The sequence below is a fragment of the Ctenopharyngodon idella genome, chromosome 2 (genome assembly GCF_019924925.1).
Source record: "Ctenopharyngodon idella isolate HZGC_01 chromosome 2, HZGC01, whole genome shotgun sequence".
In the NCBI taxonomy this organism is placed as follows: Eukaryota; Metazoa; Chordata; class Actinopteri; order Cypriniformes; family Xenocyprididae; genus Ctenopharyngodon; species Ctenopharyngodon idella.
Genome location: NC_067221.1, coordinates 5,461,816 through 5,484,637, shown reverse-complemented (window position 1 = coordinate 5,484,637; position 22,822 = coordinate 5,461,816). Strand labels below are relative to the sequence as shown.

Sequence of the window (22,822 nt, the reverse complement as noted above, 5' to 3'; positions counted from 1 at the left end):
TCGATTCGTAAAGCTCTGAAGCAGTGTTTGAAATCGGCCCATATAGATATTGTTGAAAAGTCGTTATTTAGTTTTCATTTGAAGTATTCTTGTCGCTCTATAATATTAAGATATAACCACTGAACTCATATGAACTGTTTCAAATATGTTTTTAGTACCTTTATGGATCTTGAGAGGTGCAGTAACATTGCTGGCAATGGAGGCCTCTATAAGCCATCGGATTTCATAAACAATATCCTAATTTGTGTTCCGAAGATGAACGAAGGTGTAAAACGACATGATGGGTGAGTAATAAATGACATTATTTTCATTTTTGGGTGAACTAACCCTTTAAGTTTAATACGAAAGGCAGTCTAGCGGAAGCTAGATATTTTACTACACCTAATACTGCTGACTGCAGCAATTCAAGTTCAAAATAAAACAAACTGAAAAATGCTACAACATAGTCAAAACACCAGATGATCATATGCTAATCTTTTTACCTGATTGAGTGGAATCTTATATTCTGAAGGATTCAAGCTGGCCATCAACATCATGTTCACGATAAAAACATCGAAGTTTTGTCCCCGTGTTCACCATCAAACCAATCAGCCGTGAGCTCGAGTCTAGACTTCAGCAACAGTGAAACGGTGAGTTCCTACTTTATTTTTGACTAAAATACATTGCTATAAGAAGTAAACGGACTATATTAAGGCAGCTAAATAAATGTGATATGGTTGAAAAAACAAAACAAAATTATTTAAAGTCCCCCTGGGATGAAAATCAAGTTTGTGGTAGAGCTGCACGATTAATCGTAAAAAGATCGCGATCTCGATTCAAACACCCACGCCATCTTATTTTATTAATGGCAACGTTTATCCTTTGTCTATTAAAACATTTGACAAAATCATACCGGAACTTTAAAATTCTGCTGCGCTGATCCAGAGAGAGCAGTTCTGAACCACACAGTAGTTATTTCTCTGTGTTACAAATATAAAAATGATCACATAAGTACTCAGATACAAGTTTAAAGTTAGGATGTAAACACTGATGTCTACGATAGCGACAAAATAAAGCAAATCACCTTTGGAAACGAACGTGGCGCTTCAAATAACGGTTGTATCGGTTACATCTTATACGCCACTAGGTGGCGACAAGTGACTGTTAAAAATGTATTTCTCATTGAACCATTCATTCAAAAGATTTGTTCACAAACACTGATTCATCCAGTAATGAAACATTTATTGAGTCATATTCATTCAAAACCATTTTTTAAATAATTCATTTTTCTAGCAATTAGAGTCCAGCAATTAATATTTTGTCAGAACCTCTAATAAATTACGTTATTTTGTTTTTAAAATTGCTTTAAGACAAACCATGTGCAAATCCACATTTCTGAGTATTTTCTTTAAAACTGCAGTGATCTGAAGAGTCTCAAAAACGCGGTTTGAAATCGCTGGTGTTCCTTACGTCACGAACTACCTTGTAACCAATCACGTCAACGAGTGGATCTAATTTGCATATTTATAGAACCACGTATACTAAATGAGGCAAGGATGCAGAGTTATTATCAAGCTATTTTAAGGTATCAAGAACGTTTAAATGTGTCATTTTGTTGATCAAAGATGAGTTTTAAGGGATAAAATTACTGACTACAGGGGGACTTTAAAATAACAGGCCAGAGACTAGAAGAATCACCAACTCGCTCTGATGTAACCAAACCTAGGGAATGAAATTCATAGAATTTCATTTATAAAATGTGTAAATTATTTTATTTCATTTCTGACAAACGGAAAATTAAGTGGTTGAATAAACTCAAAAATAAAAGTGAGACATCTGTGAACTGCAGCTGTGCATTGGGTGTGTGTCATGTGCACAGCTCAGCTGATTATATTCAGAGGGATCTAGACGCGTAACAGACATGTAGATGCAACACAAACCTGCGGATAAACTCCAAACTGGTGATAGTCGACACCCTACAAAAACTGACAAAACTTTTTTTTTTTTTTTTCAGTCCTTAGATGTAACCTTTTTATTATTTGTACATTCAGCACTTACAGGAGTAAACAATAAAATTAAAAGAAAACAAAATGAAGCTTTTATGCTAAAACAATAATAAAAAAAAAATTTAAAAACCAAATGTGAAAAGGTTAAATATGCATCCCATTCTCCATGGCAGCTTGGCTAAAAACAAAGGGGTTGTAAAAAGCAGACAATAGGTGGGGGGAAAAAAATGATACAAGGAATGTGAGGGAAACAGAAGAGGGAAACGTAAAGTAGTGATCCGGACTTAAGTGACACTAAAGGCTTTCAGAGCATCTCTTTCTGAACGCAGCTTCACTCAGATCGGTGATGACGCTACACGGAAAGAGAAAGAGGACGTCACCAAACCTGGAGAATGCCTTGCAGTCCGACCCACTTACACCAGAAGTCCATTAACACTGAGGAGGGGAAATGAACACCAGGAGTCTTAAAGCCCAGTCAAGAGACACCGAGACGAGTCTACATGGAGACACAGCACCACCGTGGTCCCAATGTGTGTTTGTGTGTGTGCACCCGTGTGTCTTTACGCAGAGTGTGTGTGCATGTGTGTGTTTGAATGAAGTCTGAGTTGGTCCTCAGGAAGGTAGGCATAGAGCTGTTACAGCACATACAGGAACAGGGGTTACAAACTCAACAGTTCCAGACTTCCCTTAGCGTCGTCGATCTCTGGGCGGAGGGCCGCTGCGGCTTCGTGACCTCCTGCTCCCGCTTGCACTGTTTCCGCCAGGCCTGCGATATCCCTCCTTCCGTTTGTCCCCCTCTCGCTCCCTCTCTCGACCTCTGTCTCGGTCTCGTTCTCTGTCGCGGTCTCTCTCACCTTCTCCTCCGGTGGCCCCGCTTGTTTTCATCCTCTCCCTGTGCTCCTCCTCACGTTTCTTATCCTCCTCTTCCATCTCCTTCCACCTCTTCTCTCTTTCCCTCATGCGCTCGGCACGAGCCGCTACCCTCTGTGCTGCCTGCAATGCAAAGTGTTGGGTAATGAGTATCACTGGCATTATATTATAAAATCTGTTTTTTTCCCTTAGCAAATACCACTTTATAAGCAACTAAAATGTGCAAAGTAATATACCTGTTCCTCGGTGAGGGGGAGCCAGTATATGCATGGAGCGGCTTTGGTTTTGCGGAAGAGATCATCCAGCAGTTTAGCGGGTGGCTCCTCAGGTCCTTTTTCTAAAAAGAAGAAGAAAAAAAAAAAAAAAAAAAAAGTGTAAAAAAGAAATATAAAATATTTGTATATATATTAGGGCTCGCAATTAACCCGATATCGTGCTTAAACCGATCTGGCTTAGTGCGATTATGAAATCGCAAAGGCTGTGATTTATTTTAATGCACAGCTTGTCAGTGAAGCACGGCTCTGTGATCTTCAGTAGTAAATGCTGCTCCATCTGAAATCACTGTGAGTTTAAGTCGCTTATAACATGCATTTGAAAAAGCAACGTGTTAAACATCTTTCCAAACATGAGAAGCATTTATGAACCTCTTGTCCAACATGTTTTGACTCCAAACTCACTTCATAAAATCATATGAGTGTTTGAAAACATCCTTCTGTGAGACGATGTGGCTTCTTACGCAAAATAAGGCACACAACATATTTCATATTCTATACAGTGATAGCATTATAGCATTTTAAGTTATAGATTCAGCATTGCATTATATAATTTATCATGAAAATACCAGAGAAGGCTTGAAGAACTCAGATAAACCATATATTGTCGTAGTCGTGTATTTATTAGTCATGTTTAATCAATCAACGCATTTCAATCTTCTGTTTATTCAGCTACAGCGATAGTATGATGCCCATAGGGATTTCCTGGAACGACGTGCGTTATCTTCTTTGGAGCATATTTGGAGTTTCTGTGTGAGAGCGCCCTCTAGGTTTCAGATGGAGCAGCGTTTACTTTACATTTACCGGCAAGCCGTGCATTTAAAAAAACAAAAAACAAACAGCCTTTGCCAAATCACGTTCGGTTTAATTTTGCTTCATCGTGCAGCCCTAATATATACATTTATATTTAAGTAAATATATAAAGTAATGTGCCAAAGTCTTAGGCACGTCAGTATTTACCTCCAAAAAGGGTTTTATTTATATCTTTTGCTGTAGTGTGTCAGTAGGAAATATCAGATCACATTTCTAAACATTCATTTTCTCATTAATTGTAATAATCCAGTGAGCCACAGTTCTTCTGGACTTAGTTTGTCTCAGTTTCATCTGTTTCTTCATGTAGTCACAGACGGATTTGATGATGGTGAGATCAGATCTCAGTGTGGAGCACCGGCTGTTGTCAGACTCCTTGTGCATTAAAAAATTTGACTGGATAATTACAATTAATGGCAAAATGAATGTTTGGAAATGTAAACTGATATTTCCTACTGATACACTACAGCAAAAGATATAAATAACTGGCTTAAAACCCTTTTTGGAGGGTGAAAATACTGATGTGCCTAAGACTTTTGCACAGTAGTATATATAAAAGAAAAGAAAAATAATATAAAATGTACATGTATCCAAGTTTACAAATAATAATAGACTATAATTTATATAATGCATATTTATAATTTAAATATAAATGGAAATTGACAAATAATAAAACAATTAAATATCAAAATAATAATAAATTTAAATATCAAATAATAATAATAATAATAATAACTATTGCTAATATTACTAAATTACTTAATTACTATATTGCAAAAAAAAAAGACTGAGGAAAGAGATTTTTTAAATTCTCACCCTTCTTATCAGTTTTTCTCTCTTTGCTCTTCCCTCTTTCCTTGCGCCGCCTCTCGCGATCTCGTGAACGTGATCTTCTGGCGCCAGCTTCCCGCTCTTCTCCAGGTTTGCTGAAGTCTCTCACCTTATCTCTGTCCCATTCCCTTTCTGCACGCGATCTCTCCCTCCTTTCCATTTCCCTCTCTCGTTCTGCCCACTGGTCGCGCTCCGGCAGGAGAGGCGGGGGTACCGGACGGCCAGGTCCAGCGGCTGCCGCCCCACGGGGCTCTTCTGGTGGCTTTTCTCCTGCTGGACCCAAACCCCTGTGGAAGTCCACCTGATTGGATGTACCAGGAACGAAAGGGAATTAGTTTTCATAGAAAAAAAAAAGAAATTAAATTCTGCAGATGAAATAAGACCTTTACCTCCTCTTGCGTGCAGAAGTCAACACTGAGGAACTTAGGGTTACTCTGGGGCCATTTAACCCCATGTAATGCTGTGCGAGTGGCCATCGCCTCTTCTGTACTTGAGTACTGAGGGAAAGGAAAGATGATGAATGGGTAAGCGGGTATGAAGAAAAAAAAAAAAAATTCCCCAAAAAAATCCAGAGGGATGCAGGAAAGAGACTTACTGTGACGTAACAGTGAGATTTAATCTTGTCGATCCAGAAACCTTCCTCCACTAAAGTCCCTGTGCGGTTCAACAGCTCCTTCAGCTGCCCCAAGGTAAACGGCCTCACCTTAGAAACATCACAAAACAAGTCTCAGGTCACTAAACCTGGGACAACTCTATGCATGTAGCATCTTTAGCTTATTAAAACATTACCGGAACCATCGATGTGTGTGTTTATACGTACCAGGTTGCAGACATGGACAATGTTCGACAGCTTGCCACGAGGAGGAGAGGGTTGTTTGGCTGTGCGGACCGGGTCATCAATAGTGATACTCACTCCCGACTTCTGCTGACTAATCGAACGCCGAATCAGCGTGTCACTGGGAGCGACTTTAAGCAGGAAACAAAACAGGAAAAAAAGGGAGAGAGAGATCGTTCAAGATGTTAGACTTTTCTATCCAAAACTCAAGTTTCACACTACTGCACTAAAAATTTCTAAGGGTGCTTACAAATGAGCGATCAGGACTTTTGGGGCTGATCACCGAAGGCAGTATCATTTGATACCGATCACCGAAATAAATAATACTACATAAATAGAAGGCTTCAAATAAATAATAATAAATCAATAAATAAAAACCGTAACTAATCCATGTATGACCTTTTACCTAATGTACTATTTATGACAAAAGATAAGGTTTATGCAGTGTAGGCCTAATTAGGAAAGTTGTTTACTGAAGTGACCGTGCTCAGTCACTTTTTGGGACTTACAGCAGTAATTGCTTACAAGTGTGAATCCTGAAATGTTTTGTTGTTTCAGGAGATTAAAGTAGCTGCTTGAATACGTTCATTCAGTTGTATGATCAAACAGATGAAGTCACAACTGACCATAGCGACAGTATCAAACATGGCGATGCTCATAAAACGGTGAAGTTTTATAACGCAGGGCTCCAGACTAACTTTTTTTACTAGGAGCACTGTAGCCCCTTACTGAAAATTGTAGGAGCACAAGCAGAAAATTTAGTGGCACACCATAAATTGACCTGCAGCACAGTTATTCACATTTTCCCCTATTTTGACTGACAAATGCCTTAGTAATAAACTTAACTTACAGAAATTACAACGTGCAGTTTTATTATAAGTTTGCAAGGCTTCAGATGAACATTTGAGGGCAGCATTATCATTCATAATGTCTAAATAATTCAAAAGCAAAACAATTGAAAGTGGAAATGGCAGCCACCTACTGGTTACAATGGGAATTTAATGTATTTTTTATTTTTAAATAACAGTTTTCCTACATGTTGAAACTTTTAGTTTTATAAATGGGGGTAATCTATGAAGGATGAACAAATAATGTTTTGGTCATCGCATTAAAAATAATATTTTAAATATGATAATATTAGAGTTTTGAAGTGCTGGAAAAAGATGTGTGAAGTACTTGAAAGCATTTTACTATTCCTGTCAAAATTCCACGGTTACAGTTAGTGTTACTACATTAAATCCATGGCGAATGTTGTTCATTTGTAGACTGAAAGCCCTCTATAACTTCATTCATGGCACAATGTTTCTCCTGGTTTCCATATCAGCGCTGTTTGATCTGATAGCTACGGTTAATAACGGAGAACTCTGCACCGAATTTGAATGTTTATCTCTAACATTAGATCTCGCAGCGATGTTATTAATTCTGTGGCGAATTCAAATGCTTTCTTTACTGGATCTCCCAGCGCGGTGTAGTAAAATAGCTTGCGGCTCGTGCTGCACCGACATTGGTTCAAACTAATAAATGGTCCATGAAGCACAAATGAGTACCGCAGTCTCTTTCCGCTTTCATTATGTTTGCCATTTGATGTTGGGCAACGTTGTGGTGGTCTGCTAACAAATTTGATCGCACCGGCAGGAAGAAAAATGCGACTATTTAGTCACAGTCTGGAGCCCTGCCATGTTTGACAGTGCATAAATAAATGAGTCCAATCGAGGCGAGTTCATCCATTAAGATATCTTAAATAACCAACAACAGCTTTAAAAGCTTTGTAACTGGTTGCAGAGAGTATATTTGACCCGCGCCTCACACCCATTGCAGCTAGTAAAAAACAAAGCTGTATGAATGCAGCTGTATTAAGCACAAAATATGAGACTGATGACCATATTCTAGTGCTGTGTAAAACTTTACTATAATAGTCCATATACTTGCGCTGCAGTCTCGTCGTTTTGAGTAGGAGAGCCGCACATAGACGACGTGCTGCTGTGGTTTGCCATTTCAGTTTTACAGAGCACCATTTTATCTGGTCTCCATTTAAAAAATTCCCACACTTCAGATCAGGCTTGATATTTTTGTAATAATGGCTGATTTTCAGTATGCCCGAGAGTCAGAACCGCCATTACTGGGGATGACCATAAACAGCGCAATTCCGCGTGATTCCAGTCCTAGTTCACTTAAGACAACCTACATTTTGTGTTGACATATTTCTTATTAACCGTTTGTGTTCCATTCCGTTCTCGGAGCGCGCGCACAGAAAGCCGTTTGGCATCTCTTTTACGGCTTAATGCAGTTTTAAAAACTCTTTATTATCATGCACATCATGCAATTTATCAATAGTAGACTGCATTTTACGACAATCTAGCTGATTTTGATGTTAAGTTTGGGCTTTTAGGGAGGAATGAAAGTGCACCGCTATCAAAGAAAGAAATGCACTAAAATCGTACAGCCCTAGTTTCTTGCTGTCAGTTCTCTGCAATGACAGTGCAAATTTATTGTCTTTTTCAGACATCCAGTAGAACTGCCAGACGAGACCGTTGAATGTAGTAAAGCAATTTTTGCAGCACATAGAAATATTATCTCGCCAGTTTTGCGTCATCTGATCAGCCTTTATAGAGTCTGTTGACCAAATTATATAAAGCGATTATCGACCAATAACGATCGATTGGTTCACCCAAACATTTGAATCTCTTCCTTCTGTGATTCTCACCTGGCTTCACATCTACATCTCGCCAAGGGGGCGATGGCTCTGTCTCCATGGAAACCTGTATGGAGCCTTCCATTTTTTCCTCCTGGCTAAGTCTGTCCCGCCCTTCACTTCTTTCTTCCTCATCCTCTTGCTCACTTCTTTTGGATTCCTTCTGTCCATTCTCTTGTGTGTCAGAGGGCACAACCTGTTTTAGTGGAGAAAACCATGGATGTTTACCAAAATGTTATTGCAACACATAAGCAAACAAACACATATTTACTTACAACAAGAGAACAACATGTACCTGTGTTACAGTTCGTCTAATTTTCAGCTCCTGGTCACCCCTCTCTCCTCCCTCCTCTTCCCCAGAGAGATGCATCTCCTCCGGATGCAGGTCTAACACAGCCTCCTGACCCAAACTAGGCTTGATGTCTGGTATTAAAGACTGGAAAGAGTAAGGATTGCATTATGGCACTGTTCATCAGATGAAGCAAGACAGAAATAGATTTTTGGGAGGGACATTTTTTCAGTATTAAAACATCTTTTTAACTCATTTTTATTTCATATTTCTCTGACCTTCAAAGAGTCTGTGGTGATACTGATGGAGGGTTTCTTGGCAGTGACGGCTGTACTGGAGCCCCATCTTCTCTTCCTGCCAGCGCTAGCACCGCTTGCAGTCTCCACTTCCCCTTCCGAACTCACCACCCCAGGAGACGGTTTGCTGCCTGAGGAAAGATAGCATATGGCCGTCTTTTTTGATTTCAAACTTATCAACATTGTATGTTAATAAAACCCTGTAAAATCATGCACTACTGTTCAAGAGTTTGGGTTCAGTACTTTCAAAAAAAGCTGTTCTTTTCAACATTCTAATCATAATTTTCTTAATTTCTTAATTTTTTATATAGGTTGCAGCATCCAGGATAAGCACAAGTACCATTTTGATGAACAATTCAACAGGCACGTAATCCCTCTCTGTTGTAAACAAACACAGCGTCAACTCACGTTTGAATTTGCTCCCGCGCATACGTCATATAATGCACAGGAAGCTTGCGCTCCAGTCTGCAGTGAACACTCCCAGATGCCTCAACTATATAAAAAATTAAGACTACGTTTGCTTGCGCAATCTCAATCGGGAAGTGGCAACCTTCCGGTCTCTCTCTTGAATCCAACACGGAAGTCGAATTCATCGACTGGCCGCTAGAGACAGGCTCCAAAGGGATCAATCCCATATCCCCCCCCCATGTTAAAATGCCCGACAGCAGAAAAAAAATGTTTACAGCCTAGTACAAAAAGTGGTTTTGGACTATATAGCTAATTTTGACCTTTATGACAACTGTGAGGAGGTGAATGTTTTTGTAACTCATCCATTTAAATTATATTAAGCCTTAAAGTTCTGCATAATTAAGGGCGTGGCCATTTGAGTGACAGGTGGATTGCCGCTGCGGTCACTACTAGCCATTTGTCCGCTGTCTGTTAGCCATCACATCCCGCCTCTTTGCCCATTTTTGGTTATCCGGGAGTGACGCGCGGCCAAAATGGCGCCGGCCAGCTCCGCCCACTTTGGGCTTCAAAAATGCTCTTCAGAAACCTACGGGCGACGTCACGGACACTACATCCATTGTTTTATACAGTCTATGCTTTTCACAAATTCCCTACGTTGGAGCTCCCGCACATACGTCGACAGGAAGCTTGTGCTCCAGACTGTCGTGAATGCGCTCAAAACCATTTGCCGAGGGTGTGGATTACAGGTAATGTTGTAAATAATGTTCAGTTTCTTCCACAGACCAGTCGTTTCGCTTCATACCTCAGTGTATCAGTGAGTCACGGGTGTTAATTTTATTTTGCCGGTATATGTTGTTTTGACACCTTATAAGTGACTGTAGCCATTGACTTCTCCATTGAATCTCCAAAAACCATGGTTTCAGCTAAAAAAAAAAAAAAAAAAAAATCTTCTTCACTGTTCTACTGAAGAAAAAGAGTCACTGACATCTTGGATGGCCTGACGCTCAGGGTGAGTAAACTGACAGCAAATTTTCATTTTTGGGTGAACTATCCCTCTAAGCACCTTTATAGTAAGAAATATTTTTGAGCACAAAATTAGCATATTAGAATGATGAAGACTAAAGTAAAGGCTGCTCAAAATTCAGCTTTGCCATCTCAGGAATACACATTTAAATTGAAGTTTTTAAATTGTATTAATTTGACAACATTACTGTATTTTTGATTAAATAATGCAACCCTGGTGAGCACAAAACTTTTTTTTTTCTTAGCAACCACAAACTTTTCAACAGTGAATACAGTGAAAGATCTCTCCAAATGAATCACTCAAGGAAAAACCTGTGGAGATACTCACTGCCGAGAGAGATCTTTCGGGCCGAGAAGGTCTTTGGTGTGGTGCTCTGAAAGAAAACAAACACACCCAAGCCAGGAGAAAAGGTGAGATAGATAGAATATATGGCGAAAAAAACACAGTGGGGGAAAACGCGTGTATGTATGAGGGAGATAATAAGACTGAACGACAAATAGAGACCAAAATCTCAATTACTTGTTGATGGCTCACTCTATTTGTCGTTCAGTTTCTCTATTTGTCGTTAGGAAAGACCACCTCTTCAGTCACAGTTTGTGGTTAGAGATCTTCTGACAATTTCAAAGCTCTATTTCTGCTCTGAAGATGCGGTCTTATCCTCTCCTACACCAAAATACTTTTTTTTAAAGCCATGCTGCAGTTATCTATCACCCCTCAGGTTAAAATATCATTTTAAGCAGTTACTAAAGTGGGGAATTAAAATAAAGGACTGCTTTACATTAGCTCTGCAGTGGCCTTGCATATAAACATACATCTATCCTGTAGTCAATAGCTCCATTTTATGGTTACCAGGAAGTATGGGCAAACATTTGCATTGTCTAAGCAAAACGTTTAAAGTAGAAAATGGAGAATGACTACTTATTTCCCGGTACCATTGACACATGTTCTTCACTGGGTTGGGAATGGCCCAATCGCACGTCTGTATGTACTGTATCTAGGCAACAACAGTCCAATGAAAGAAGGCTGGGAGGTTTGGGCAGAGATCTGAGAGCTGGATGGCAGAAGAGCTCTTATGTAGAACAATGTGGGTAGAGTTTGCGAGGCTGAGTGTCTTTTTTGAAGTCCATTGTATTGGCATGAAACTGGAACGTGGGTGGAGTCTTTCAAATCTTTCAGGCACTTCAATCTATCGTCCGATTTATTTGTGAAGCTGTCCACAGTTGCACATGGTTTCTGTCTGTTCAGGCTGAATGAACCGGGTTTTAGTCAAGCAGCCACAAAACAGCGAAACAGAGTCCATTTTCAAACTAACAATTAAGTTTGATTGTGATAGTCCAGAGGAAAATGAGAAAGCAGTAAAATCCAAATGTTGTGGCTGCAGTGCAATGATAAGAGTCCAAAAAGTTTCCTTGGGTATAAAGAGGAAAAACTAGTCCCATGATATAGCGAGCAACTGGAACAATTACTGGAAAACATCTCCATTAAAACAAGTCCTGAAAGAAGTCCATTTATCTGCTTATAGTTTCTGACAATCTCTTTTCCACCCTTTCTGCCATCTTGAGCCAAACTGACACTCAGCGATACGTCAAACCCACATTACACAGCCTTTCATTATCAGTCCAATCAACAGGTGCTCCCAGCCAACGCCATTCTGGAAATGTGGCCATTTTTGCCAGGTGTGTTGCAGACTCAAGGCTTATCAGGTAAAGCCATGGCACTTGGAGACAGTGGAACAGGTGCTGTAGTAGTAGTAGTTGTATGCAGGTACCAATAAGGGCAACGGAAGAGGCATGAGCACCTTTATAACAAAGCAATCAAGGGGGTTTTAAACATCAGCCAAAGTGACAGAGTGCCCCCTGCTGCTTCTGTCTATGACAGCTTCAGCAAAGGTTCACACAACATCATCTGTGACCACAAATAGGGCAAACAAAACAGAGCTGCTAAATTAGCATGTGACAACCAGATTTGAACTACATACAAGGGCTTAGTAATGCCTGCATATACCTGTAATAATGATAAATTTGCACTGAATAAGGGGGAAGGGTGGCAGCCCTTTATAAAATGTTGTTTGCCTCTTTATGTGGAGGATATCTGGCGAATGGTAGAGTTGGGCCAGCCCAGCACTCCTCTGCGCTCTTACCTCCTCACTGCTCTCTGGAACCTTCTCAGGCTCCGCCATGACAGCCTCCTTCACCTCACTACTAAGACAGACAGGAGCAAAGAGAACAAAAAAAATTATAAGTCATAAAAATTCACGAAAGCCACAATAAACAGCCCCCACAGTAAAAGTGTTTCTGGAATTTAAAGGGTTAGTTCACCCAAAAATTAAATTTCTGGCATTTATTACTCACCCTCATGTCGTTCCACACCCGTAAGACCTTCGTTCATCTTCAGAACACAAATTAAGATATTTTTGATGAAATCTGAGAGCTTTCTGTCTCTCCATAGAGATCCAACACAACTACCACTCCAAGGTCCAGAAAGGTAGGAAAAAGACATCGTTAAAGTACTAAAGTGACTACAGTGGCTTAAACTCAATTTTATGAAGCGACGTGAGTGCTTTGTTTGCGCAAAACAAACATAAAAACATAATTCACCAATTTTTTTGAATTTACAAAAATATTGATCTGCAACGCACGTTCACGAGAGCATCACAACGCATGCGCTTTGTGTTCACCCAAGAGCTGACGCTGTTGCGTGAACACGCTTTGGATAATATTATTTTGTAAATAAAGTGGTAATTTATGTGTTTTTTGCACAAGCAAAGCACTCATAAAATTGAGTTTAAGCAACTGGAGCCACATGGAGTACTTTAACGATGTCTTTTTCTTACCTTTCTGGACCTTGGAGTGGTAGTTGCACTGGATCTCTATGGAGACAGAAACCTCTCAGATTTCATCAAAAAGGTCTTAATTTGTGTTCCGATAATGAACGAAGGTCTTACGGAGGTGAAACGACATAAGGGTGAGTAATTAATGACCAAATTTTACATTTTGTGTGAACGAACCCTTTAAAGGAATAAAAAGTCATTTTACTCACCCTCAACACAAAAGGAGATGTTAAACAGTCTCAGTCACCATTCACTTTCGTTGTAAACAATTCAATGAATGTGCATGGTGACTGAGGTTAATATCCTGCCTAACATCTCATCTTGTTTCACGTAAGAAAAATGTCATGCAGATTGAAACAGCGTAAGAGTGAATAAATGATGATAATTTTGATTTTTGGGTGAACTATCCCTTTAAGTGACACTTTTAAATGAACACACTACTAATCTGCTAGATTCATGATCAATTCCAGATGGAGGAAAAAAACAAATATCCCTACAATATCCACTACATCCAAAACAGATTGATCAATCACCTCTACAAACACTCGCACCAATTACAGGCCTGCTTTTACAACAAAACAAGATCTCCAGAAAGAAAGCATCAGGAATTCTGGGCTATATCTATATCCTTGCGAATACAGTTTCACATTGACCTCCAAATTAAAGCTCCAGGCTACATGTCGACTAAATGCAGCGCTCTTCCCACAGAGTTTAGTGGCACGCGTGGCGAGGCGTCGCTGTTTTACTCTCATCGAACGGCCAACAAAACTATTAAAAATACCAGTCGATTCAAATAAAGTGCGCCCTGATACTAACACACAAGCACATAAAGATACATAAGACAAACAACGCTCCGCCGCATTGTGGGATGCGAGTACACGAGCGTAGCGCTGAGCATCGTCTCTCTTTCCTCCCCGATGAGCAGCATAACGCACAGTGAGATCACGCACCTATCAGCGCCTCTCTAATGACTACAAACGGACGGAACTTCGCGAATTCATTGAAAACCGCTCGCCCAAAGCTATCGGGCCACCTCGAGCCCCGTGTTATTGGTCAAACGCGCAGTACAGCCATGTTTGGATGAGAGAAAGGGAGGTGCGCGAGACTCACTGCAGCAGGACCCCATTATCACCGGCTAAGAGGCAGCCGCACTGATTGCCTGTCAGTAATCTACACATACTTCAATAACGCGCTCTTACAATAACATAAGTGCCGGTTTGGGTATTATTAAATAAGCTAGCGACGCTTCTAGCTTAACTACATTAGTAGCACAATAGTAAACGGAGCATCTTTAAGCCGTGGTGATCTATTATATTGTCTTGGAAAGTCCAAACCGTTTGAGGTGAATCGGTTTGTTCGAACAAGTGGTTCAAAAACGATTCGCCGATTTATTTGATTTTATTAAATCTTCAGTTTTGACGCAAAATACAAAACATTCCCCACATAAAAAAATACTATAGTAATTTATAGTAAATACTATAGTGTTTTTGAACCATACTATAGTAAAGTACTTAATTTGTTGTGGTAATTCTATAGTTGATGTGGTAATATATCAGCTATAATAATATACTTTACCCAATACTGTACTACGTTTTCTATAACTATAGGGTATATTATACTACAATACACTACAGTTTACTGTAGTAAAAACTAAAGTATACTACAGTATTTATTACAGTTTATCAGTTCGCTACTACAGTATGCTGTAGCATTCATTAACAAAGTGTTGTAAATACTATAATATATACAGTATACTACAATTTACTATAGTATGGCTCAAAAACACAATAGTATTTACTATAAATTACTATAGTATTTTTTCATGTGGGTCAATTTAGTAAGATAAATTAAGGGTTTGCTGGTTGGTTTTATATGTTGTATTTGGTTTCTTTATTCGTCCATAAAAACATGAAACTCTCACGGGTAAAATTCAGTTACATGCTACAAAGGTGATGCATTTAATGAAGTAGAGCTGCAAGATTAATCGTTAAAAGATGGCTCTCTCGATTCAGACAAACACCAAAGCGATCTTATTCTGATTCGCCTGTCTATTAAACCTTTGACAAGTACGATCACATTCAGATATGCATTGGCGCTGCCGTTGACCAAGAGAGCAGTTGTCATGTAAAGGTATGAAACGGCTTCACAAACAGTCTTTTCAACCACACAGTATCATTATTTCTGTTTTACAATAATTCAAATTATCACAGAAGTACTGTGATAAAAGTTTATATTTTGGATATGAACACTGATGTCTAAGGTAGTGATTAAATTTGAATAAATCACCTTTTGAAAGTAACATGACGCTTCAAATAATGATTGTATCAATTACATTGTTACACCAGTAGGTGGCGACAAGTGACTTAAATATGTCATTGAATCGTCCATTCAAGAGATTCGTTCAAAACACAGATTCATCAAGTCATTAAATCATTCATTTAAACAGATTTTTTTTTAAAAGTAATTAATTCAAATGAATTCAATATTAGAAAATTAACTACAGCAATTAACATTTTGTCAGAACCTGTAGTAAATAGTGTTATTCTGTTTAGTTGTCTATTCAGAAACACAGATTTGTGATATAAAATTAAGCAGCTCTAATGTGAAGTGGGGAAAACAGCCATGTAATGACAACAATTATAATTCCCATCTTCTTTCTCATTATGCATTACCTCACACAGCTATTTGGGTGATTTAAAGAGAAAATTTTAAAATACTTTATCCTATCAAAGTTTAAAGTCCAACTAAGACAATTATAAATAAGATATTTGTAGCATAGCATAAACACTGGCTCTTTGATGCTTCTGTCTTTAAATAATTGGTTGTTGCATATTGTTGGCGTAACTTGATCCAACTGGCTTCTTGGGCAGTTCATGACAATTACTTAATTCCACATGACGGGATAAAATTTTGTATTTACAGGTACTTGAGCAGCCAAAACTTTTCACCAACTTCACACTGTACATGAAGACCTTACTACTGTAAAATCACACTTTCATCTTAACCCATCTCATAATGACCATATTTCATCTCTGTTTGGATGTCCATCTCTTTTTGCCTGTTTAGTAACGTGTTCATTCAATCCCTCGTTTCTGGTGCACAACAAGTATAATCAAAGCAGAAAACAGACAGACCTGGTAGTGTCTTTGTTAGTGTCATCTTCCTCAATATCGTCCTTTCTCCTTGTTTCCATCTTCTCATCGTGTAGTTCAAGGCAGGGTTTCTAAAATGTATAGAAAAAGTACAGTATATAAAAATGTTTATGGCTAGTTTCTTGGAGTAGACTGAATGCCCCGATATACTTCAAACAAAATCGAAGAACGAACTGTGACGTAATTTCGAACAAAATCAGGCCAAAACAAAGTTCGTTTTGTGAGTTCGAAATGGCTCGCCGAAGTGAACTCTCAGGAAAAGTTCGCTCCAGCTGCAAAAACACCTTCGTACTACCATTGGTCCGTGGTGATAACGTAATAGGAGGTGTGTGCTGAGGCTCCGCCTTCTTTCACATGGAACTCTTCTCTGACTCATTTCATCTGTTGAGTCCGTCAAGGTAAGATCTCCGTGGTGAAAACATGAACACTGATAGCCGCTTTATAGTAGAAAATGAAGTTGTGCTTCTGATGAAATGACGCACTGACACTTTTTCCATGTTTGATACTGTAAAGCTACTTGCTTTTAAGCAGTAAAATGCCATATAAATAAACGTGACGTGATTTTACTGGAGTGCTAATTTGCAGAGCTCCTGCTAACATAACCATGTTGTTATGATCAGATGCTTTTCTTATGCTTTCTAGAAAAAATGCTTACCTGTTTTCTCATTTTTGTTGCGTTTATTTTGTTACGGAGTGGAAAGCGCACAGCACATTTACATGTTCATTAAAGGAACACTCCACTTTTTTTGAAAATAGGCTCATTTTCCAACTCCCACCCACAGTACGGCAGCAAAATTCCTTGATTATTACACCGGAATGAGAGTATAGTTCCTAGCCATATCGGCCTAGAAAATCCCAACTTTTCATTTTCCGTCGGTCTTAGTACACAATGTAACTACAGAAGAGTCAAGTTTTAAATAGGAAAAATATCGAAACTCGTTGGTAATTTTTGAGCGGGATGCTAACGGTCTAATCAGATTCAATGAACTATGCTAAGCTATGCTAAAAGTGGTACCACCAGACCCGGAGATCGGCTGAATGGATTCGAAAACGGTAAAACTCAACTGTTTAACTCTATGGGAGTTGGAAAATGAGCCTATTTTCAAAAAAAGTGGAGTGTTCCTTTAAAACGTCGCTCTCAGCAGTGTGGGTGGCGTCAGATGTTCGATAACAGTATATCGCTTCTCACGTATTTTGAACTTCGTTTTACCCCTAAACGAAGAATGAAAAAGAACTTTGCCATGAGTATATTGGGGCCTTGAGTCTAGCAGATGACAATCTAAGAAAGTAGTAGAAGATAATTACTGCTACTAGACTTAGTCAGGGTGTAAGAACCAAGTTATATTCCCAAAAGCTGGTTGCTTACTGACCTTGATTTGGATGACATCCTCATTGCACACGCCTTTCTCCTCCTGCTCTGTGAAGACTCGTTTTTTGCGCTGGGACGTTGGAGGCTTTTCGGTCACAGCCACAGTTTGACCAACTTTTTCTGTGGGCTGAGATGAAGAATCTTTCTGGACCTGTTTAGACTGAGGAAGATGGGAAGTAAATGTTTAAGATATGCTTTTGTGGGCATATAAAGAGAGTTGCATGTAGGCGTAAGAGCATGCAATTCAAGCCAGTAAGTGAATTAGAAACAATTAGTGAAATTATATTAAAATGAAAGCCTATTTATCACACTTGAATTAAAAGTATGTTTTGGGTTACATATAACTTAAGCTCAATTATCACAGAAAATAACTATTTTCTTTTCAATTTGCATAAAAAAAACAACACATGCTTATGTGCTTACACTGCAAGTCTATGGAGCAACACACCCCATATTGGCCTCATAGACTTCCATTGTAAGTGGACATTTGTTTTCTTTGTGATAATAGAACAATTGACTCTGTAGCTCAGTATTAGAAGTTTAATTTACACATGCAGAGGAAAGCAAAAGACAAAACAACTGACAAGACTTTAAAAATGGAGTCATGAAATAAAAATATCTTAATAGCTCAGGCAATCAATCTTATTAAGTTCATGCAACTCTATGCCAGCCCTCTAATGTTCGTCTGCCACTTATTGTACCATATAGCTGTCTGAAGCTATTTGAGAAGCATGTAATTAGATGAATTTGGACACTTAATGATTACAATACTCATGAGGGATGTCTCCAAAGTGTTTAAAGAGAGAGCGAGCAAGAACATTTGAACCACTCACCCTCCTACCACCTGAAGTGGGATGACTTTTCTCCTCCTCCGATGATGATGAGGATGAACTGGAGGAGCGAGAGGAGGATGAAGACCCAGAATCCGAGTCGGATGAAGAGGAATCGCTAGAGGATGATGATTTTCTTTCTTTTTTCTCCACCTCCTTCTTTACCCTTTCCCTTCCTCTTTTCTTCTCATCCTCAATTTTTTTGAGCATCTCATGTTTAGTGTCTTTGCTTGCCTCACTGTCCTTAGATGTCTCCATCTTTTCTTCCTCTTGTGGTGCATGTTTTTGGGCGGCCAACTCAGGGGTCTTGCTCTCAAGCTCATGAGGTGCTGCAACAAGGACTGATGTTTGAGGGGCCTGAACAGCATCTTCTTGCACTGGCTCCCCAGATTTAGATGCTAATGGAATTGAGGGGGCTTGTGGCATTGGGCTGTCTGAGAAAGTACGAGGTCTCTTCAGCACAGAAGTTGGAGAGCATGGGAGAGGAACCGTCAGAGGAGCATCTCTAAGGAAGCGGGACTTCTTGGAGGAAGATTGAGGGGATAGTGGTGTTGCAAGTGTGGGTGACTGTTGTGGGACAGACTCTGAAGATCGAGCATCTTTGCCAGCACTCTGTGGTTCCCCAGCCTCACTTTCGTCTGGCTTCTCCGATGGACTCTCGAGAGAAACAGGATGGGGCGCTGGACAAGAGAAACCACCGATATCACGACCACGCTTCCATGGAGGAAGACGGCTTTCTTTTTCTCGTTCCTCCTCTTTTTCGTGTTTCAAAGCCTTTTCTTTCTCCTCCTGCACTCTTTTTTGCTCCAACAACCTTTCCCTCTCCTCCAAGGCTCTCTGCTTCTCTTCTTTCAAAGCACTCTCCTGCTCCTCTCTCTGTTTTTCCAATGCTCGCTCTTCCTCTGCTTTTCTCTGCGCTTCTCTTTCACGCTCTTCTTCCAAAGCTTTCTCCTTCTCAAGTCTTTCTCGCTCCTGCCTCTTGCGTTCCAGAGCAGCTTCTTTTTCCAAAGCCCTCTCTCTCTCCAGCCTTTCCTGTTCTTTGGCCCTCTCAATTTCTTGTCTCTCTTTCTCCAAAGCAGCTTCTCTTTCCAGTCTCTCTCTCTCTAAAGCTTGCTCTCTTTCCTGCCTTTCTTTCTCCTGCCTCTCCTTCTCAAGAGCTTGTTCTCTTTCTTGTCTCTCTCTCTCCAAAGCTTGCTCTTGCCTTTCCTTCTCAAGCCGCTCTCTCTCCAATCTCTCCCTCTCTAGAGCTTGTTCTCGTTCTTGTCTTTCCTTCTCAAGACGCTCTTTCTCCAATCTCTCCCTCTCTAGAGCTTGTTCTCGTTCTTGTCTTTCCTTCTCAAGACGCTCTTTCTCCAATCTCTCCCGCTCTAGAGCTTGTTCTCGTTCTTGTCTTTCCTTTTCAAGACGCTCTTTCTCCAATCTCTCCCTCTCTAGAGCTTGTTCTCGTTCTTGTCTTTCCTTCTCAAGACGCTCTTTCTCCAATCTCTCCCTCTCTAGAGCTTGCTCTCGTTCTTGCCTTTCCCTCTCAAGACGCTCTTTCTCCAATCTCTCCCTCTCTAGAGCTTGTTCTCGTTCTTGCCTTTCCTTCTCAAGACGCTCTTTCTCCAATCTCTCCCTCTCTAGAGCTTGCTCTCGTTCTTGTCTTTCCCTCTCAAGACGCTCTTTCTCCAATCTCTCCCTCTCTAGAGCTTGCTCTCGCTCTTGTCTTTCCTTCTCAATACGCTCTCTCTCCAATCGCTCCCTTTCCAGAGCTTGTTCTCGTTCTTGTCTTTCCTTCTCAAGACGCTCTTTCTCCAATCGCTCCCTCTCCAGAGCTTGTTCTCGTTCTTGTCTTTCCTTCTCAAGGCGCTCTCTCTCCAATCTCTCCCTCTCTAGAGCTTGTTCTCGTTCTTGTCTCTCTTTCTCGAGTCTCTCCCTCTCTAAGGCTTGCTCTCGTTCTTGTCTTTCCTTCTCCAGCCTCTCTCTCTCCAATCTCTCCTTCTCTAAAGCTTTCTGCCTCTCTCTCTCCAGTCTCTCCTTTTCTTGCCTCTCTCGTTCCAAAGCTTGTTCTCTCTCGAGTCGTTCTTGCTCTAATGCTCGTTCTCTTTCCAAAGCTTGTTCTCTCTCTAACCTCTCCCTCTCTTCTCTCTCCCGCTGCAAGGCCTTTTCTTTCTCCTCCCTTTCTCGCTGTAAAGCCCTCTCCCTCTCCTGTTTCAGAGCTTCTTCTCGTTCCTGTCTTTCCCGTTCTAAAACACGTGCTCGCTCTTCTTCCAATACCTTCTCCCTTTCCTTTCTCTCCTTCTCTAGGGCTTTCAGCCTCTCTTGTTCTCTGTGCCTTTCCTTCTTTTTGCTATCTTTCTCCCATAATAGATGACTACCTTCATCCTGCTTTGTGCCATCACTCTCCTCTGTCACCGCTGTCCTAACGACACTAACACCTTGGTTGGAGATCACTGAACTAGGGTATGACAGAACTGACGCTGCATTAGCTGTATGGGTAATTGCGGATACAGCTCCCTCTTGGTGGCTTCTCAGTCCATCAATTCCCTCCCTATCACGCTTTCCCGCCCCAGAGAAAGCTCCCTCAGACTCCATTTTGCGTGCCAGTAAGGTCAACGGGCCTGGTCTGCGTTCTGTGGAGTCACCTGCTGGTTCAGGGCTACTGCTACGACTGTCACTACTGGAACTACCAGAGCTTGAAGAGCTAGATATGCGCTGCCTAGACGGGGGCTCTCCAGGACTAGGGGGGCTCTGTTTAGGGGTGTCTGGGAGAGGGAAAGAGAGTTCAGGAGGAGGAGATGGGGGAGGAGTGGGCTGTCTGAGCTGCTGTGATAGTAAAGGTATGTGTTGGGGGGGCGGCTGCTGCTGTTGCTGCTGCGAGCCACCAGATCTTTCCCTCACCGGTTGGCTTTTTGGAGGCTGTGCTCGACGACTCCGTTGAGCTTTGGCGTTCCACTCTTCCTCTTCACCATCATTGTCATCCCCACCTTCGCTGTCATCATCACTGTCGGCCAGTACATGGCTTGAAGTCGGTCCTCTTTCACCAACAACCCGCACTGACAAAGAGGCTATTGCGCCAGGCTGGGCAGGTGCGGAGGGGGACGGCTGCCCGGGTGATTCTTTTTCTCTGAGCTCATCACTCTCACTGGCAGTCACCCCAACTGCTGCACCTCCTTTGTGTTGGTCGACTAAGGAGGGAGCAACATCCTGGTGGAAATACATGTGTTGGACGTGGAAGGTAAGTTTAGGCCCAAAAAGGTCTCTTTTGATCCCAAGTTAACAATCTGGACAATGCAACAAATGTCTAAAGAAATAATATTTTTCCTTACCTTGCATGACTACAAAAAATATTAATTTCGTAAGAATTCAAATCTGAGCAAAGACTGTAGAAGCAAAGGATTGATAATATTTCTAACCTGGTTAGGGGCAGCACAGATACTGTCATTGGCCTCTGTGTGGTCTTCATGGTCTGTTCCTAAATATAAATAAATAATGAAGTCTAAATGATGAATAACTTGAATCAATGATAATAGACATGTTCACAGCCATTTCAGGTCTAAACAGTACAATTATTTTTTTTAAATAAAATGTTTAAAAAATGTTAGTATTTCAAGAAATTTTAATAATTTAAAATGTAATTCAGAATAACATTAGAAATAAAAGTACAAACTAACAAAGTTACTGTGCAAAGATTTCAATTATTGATACACAGATTACAAACAGAATTTCCCATAAGTTCATATAATTTTTTTTACTTGAATCTAATTACAACAAAAAAATCCCTTGCATAATAACCATGTTCTACAATTAAAAAATTTTTTTGGCATGTCCACATCCCTATGCAATACCAAAACATTGTGTATTAACAAAAACTACATGTTAGCATATGTTGAATGTATTTGTACATTTAGAGTCATTAGTGTTTCTATAGTTCACCTTTACCACTATTTATGCAAGGATGCATCATCTGTGTTGGCTAACAACATTTGTTACAAACATTCAGCTTAAAAAACACACACACACACACACACACACACACACACACACACACACACACTAGGGCTGGGCGGTATATCGAGTTTGTACGATATACCGATATATTTTTAATATGCGATACGGAATGAGGCGATACCATTTATATTGCTATACAGTAGTTTTATACGAGCGCATCTGAAAAACAGCGGTGGACGTGGCAGAGTGCTGCTGCGGGGGAAATGCATAATACAATTTGGCTTAAACATGAGACATGCTTAATATTAAGGGCTTTAAAAATAACTCGTAAGATTAAGATATAGTTAACACGAAGGCCTATCGTTTAAAGCGGCTTGCCCCGTCAGATGCTCTGACAGA

The 22,822-nt window shown here is 40.3% G+C and overlaps 1 protein-coding gene and 1 long non-coding RNA gene across 4 annotated transcripts in view; one reads left to right on the top strand and one right to left on the bottom strand.

Moving 5' to 3' along the window:
• The first annotated feature begins 41 nt into the window (after positions 1-41).
• Positions 42-2,243, top strand: LOC127494107 (uncharacterized). Its single transcript, XR_007924805.1, has 2 exons — positions 42-284; positions 512-2,243. It is a non-coding gene; the product is annotated as an uncharacterized LOC127494107 (long non-coding RNA).
• The window catches only part of acin1a (apoptotic chromatin condensation inducer 1a), a 24,697-nt gene continuing 3,075 nt past the window's right edge, over positions 1,201-22,822 (bottom strand). The window contains exons 4-18 of one of the 3 annotated variants that reach the window (XM_051859583.1): positions 21,889-21,947; positions 18,497-21,679; positions 17,665-17,823; positions 16,277-16,365; positions 12,453-12,513; positions 10,640-10,685; positions 8,863-9,011; positions 8,591-8,731; positions 8,308-8,491; positions 5,589-5,734; positions 5,364-5,471; positions 5,158-5,265; positions 4,754-5,069; positions 3,092-3,192; positions 1,201-2,978 (exon numbers count right to left, since the gene is read on the bottom strand). In XM_051859583.1, the coding sequence (XP_051715543.1) occupies positions 2,673-2,978; positions 3,092-3,192; positions 4,754-5,069; positions 5,158-5,265; positions 5,364-5,471; positions 5,589-5,734; positions 8,308-8,491; positions 8,591-8,731; positions 8,863-9,011; positions 10,640-10,685; positions 12,453-12,513; positions 16,277-16,365; positions 17,665-17,823; positions 18,497-21,679; positions 21,889-21,947 (5,156 nt within the window). In that variant the 3' untranslated portion in view covers positions 1,201-2,672. The remainder of the gene's footprint in view (positions 2,979-3,091; positions 3,193-4,753; positions 5,070-5,157; positions 5,266-5,363; positions 5,472-5,588; positions 5,735-8,307; positions 8,492-8,590; positions 8,732-8,862; positions 9,012-10,639; positions 10,686-12,452; positions 12,514-16,276; positions 16,366-17,664; positions 17,824-18,496; positions 21,680-21,888; positions 21,948-22,822) is intronic. The other 2 variants (XM_051859592.1, XM_051859601.1) reach the window with 2 other exon arrangements.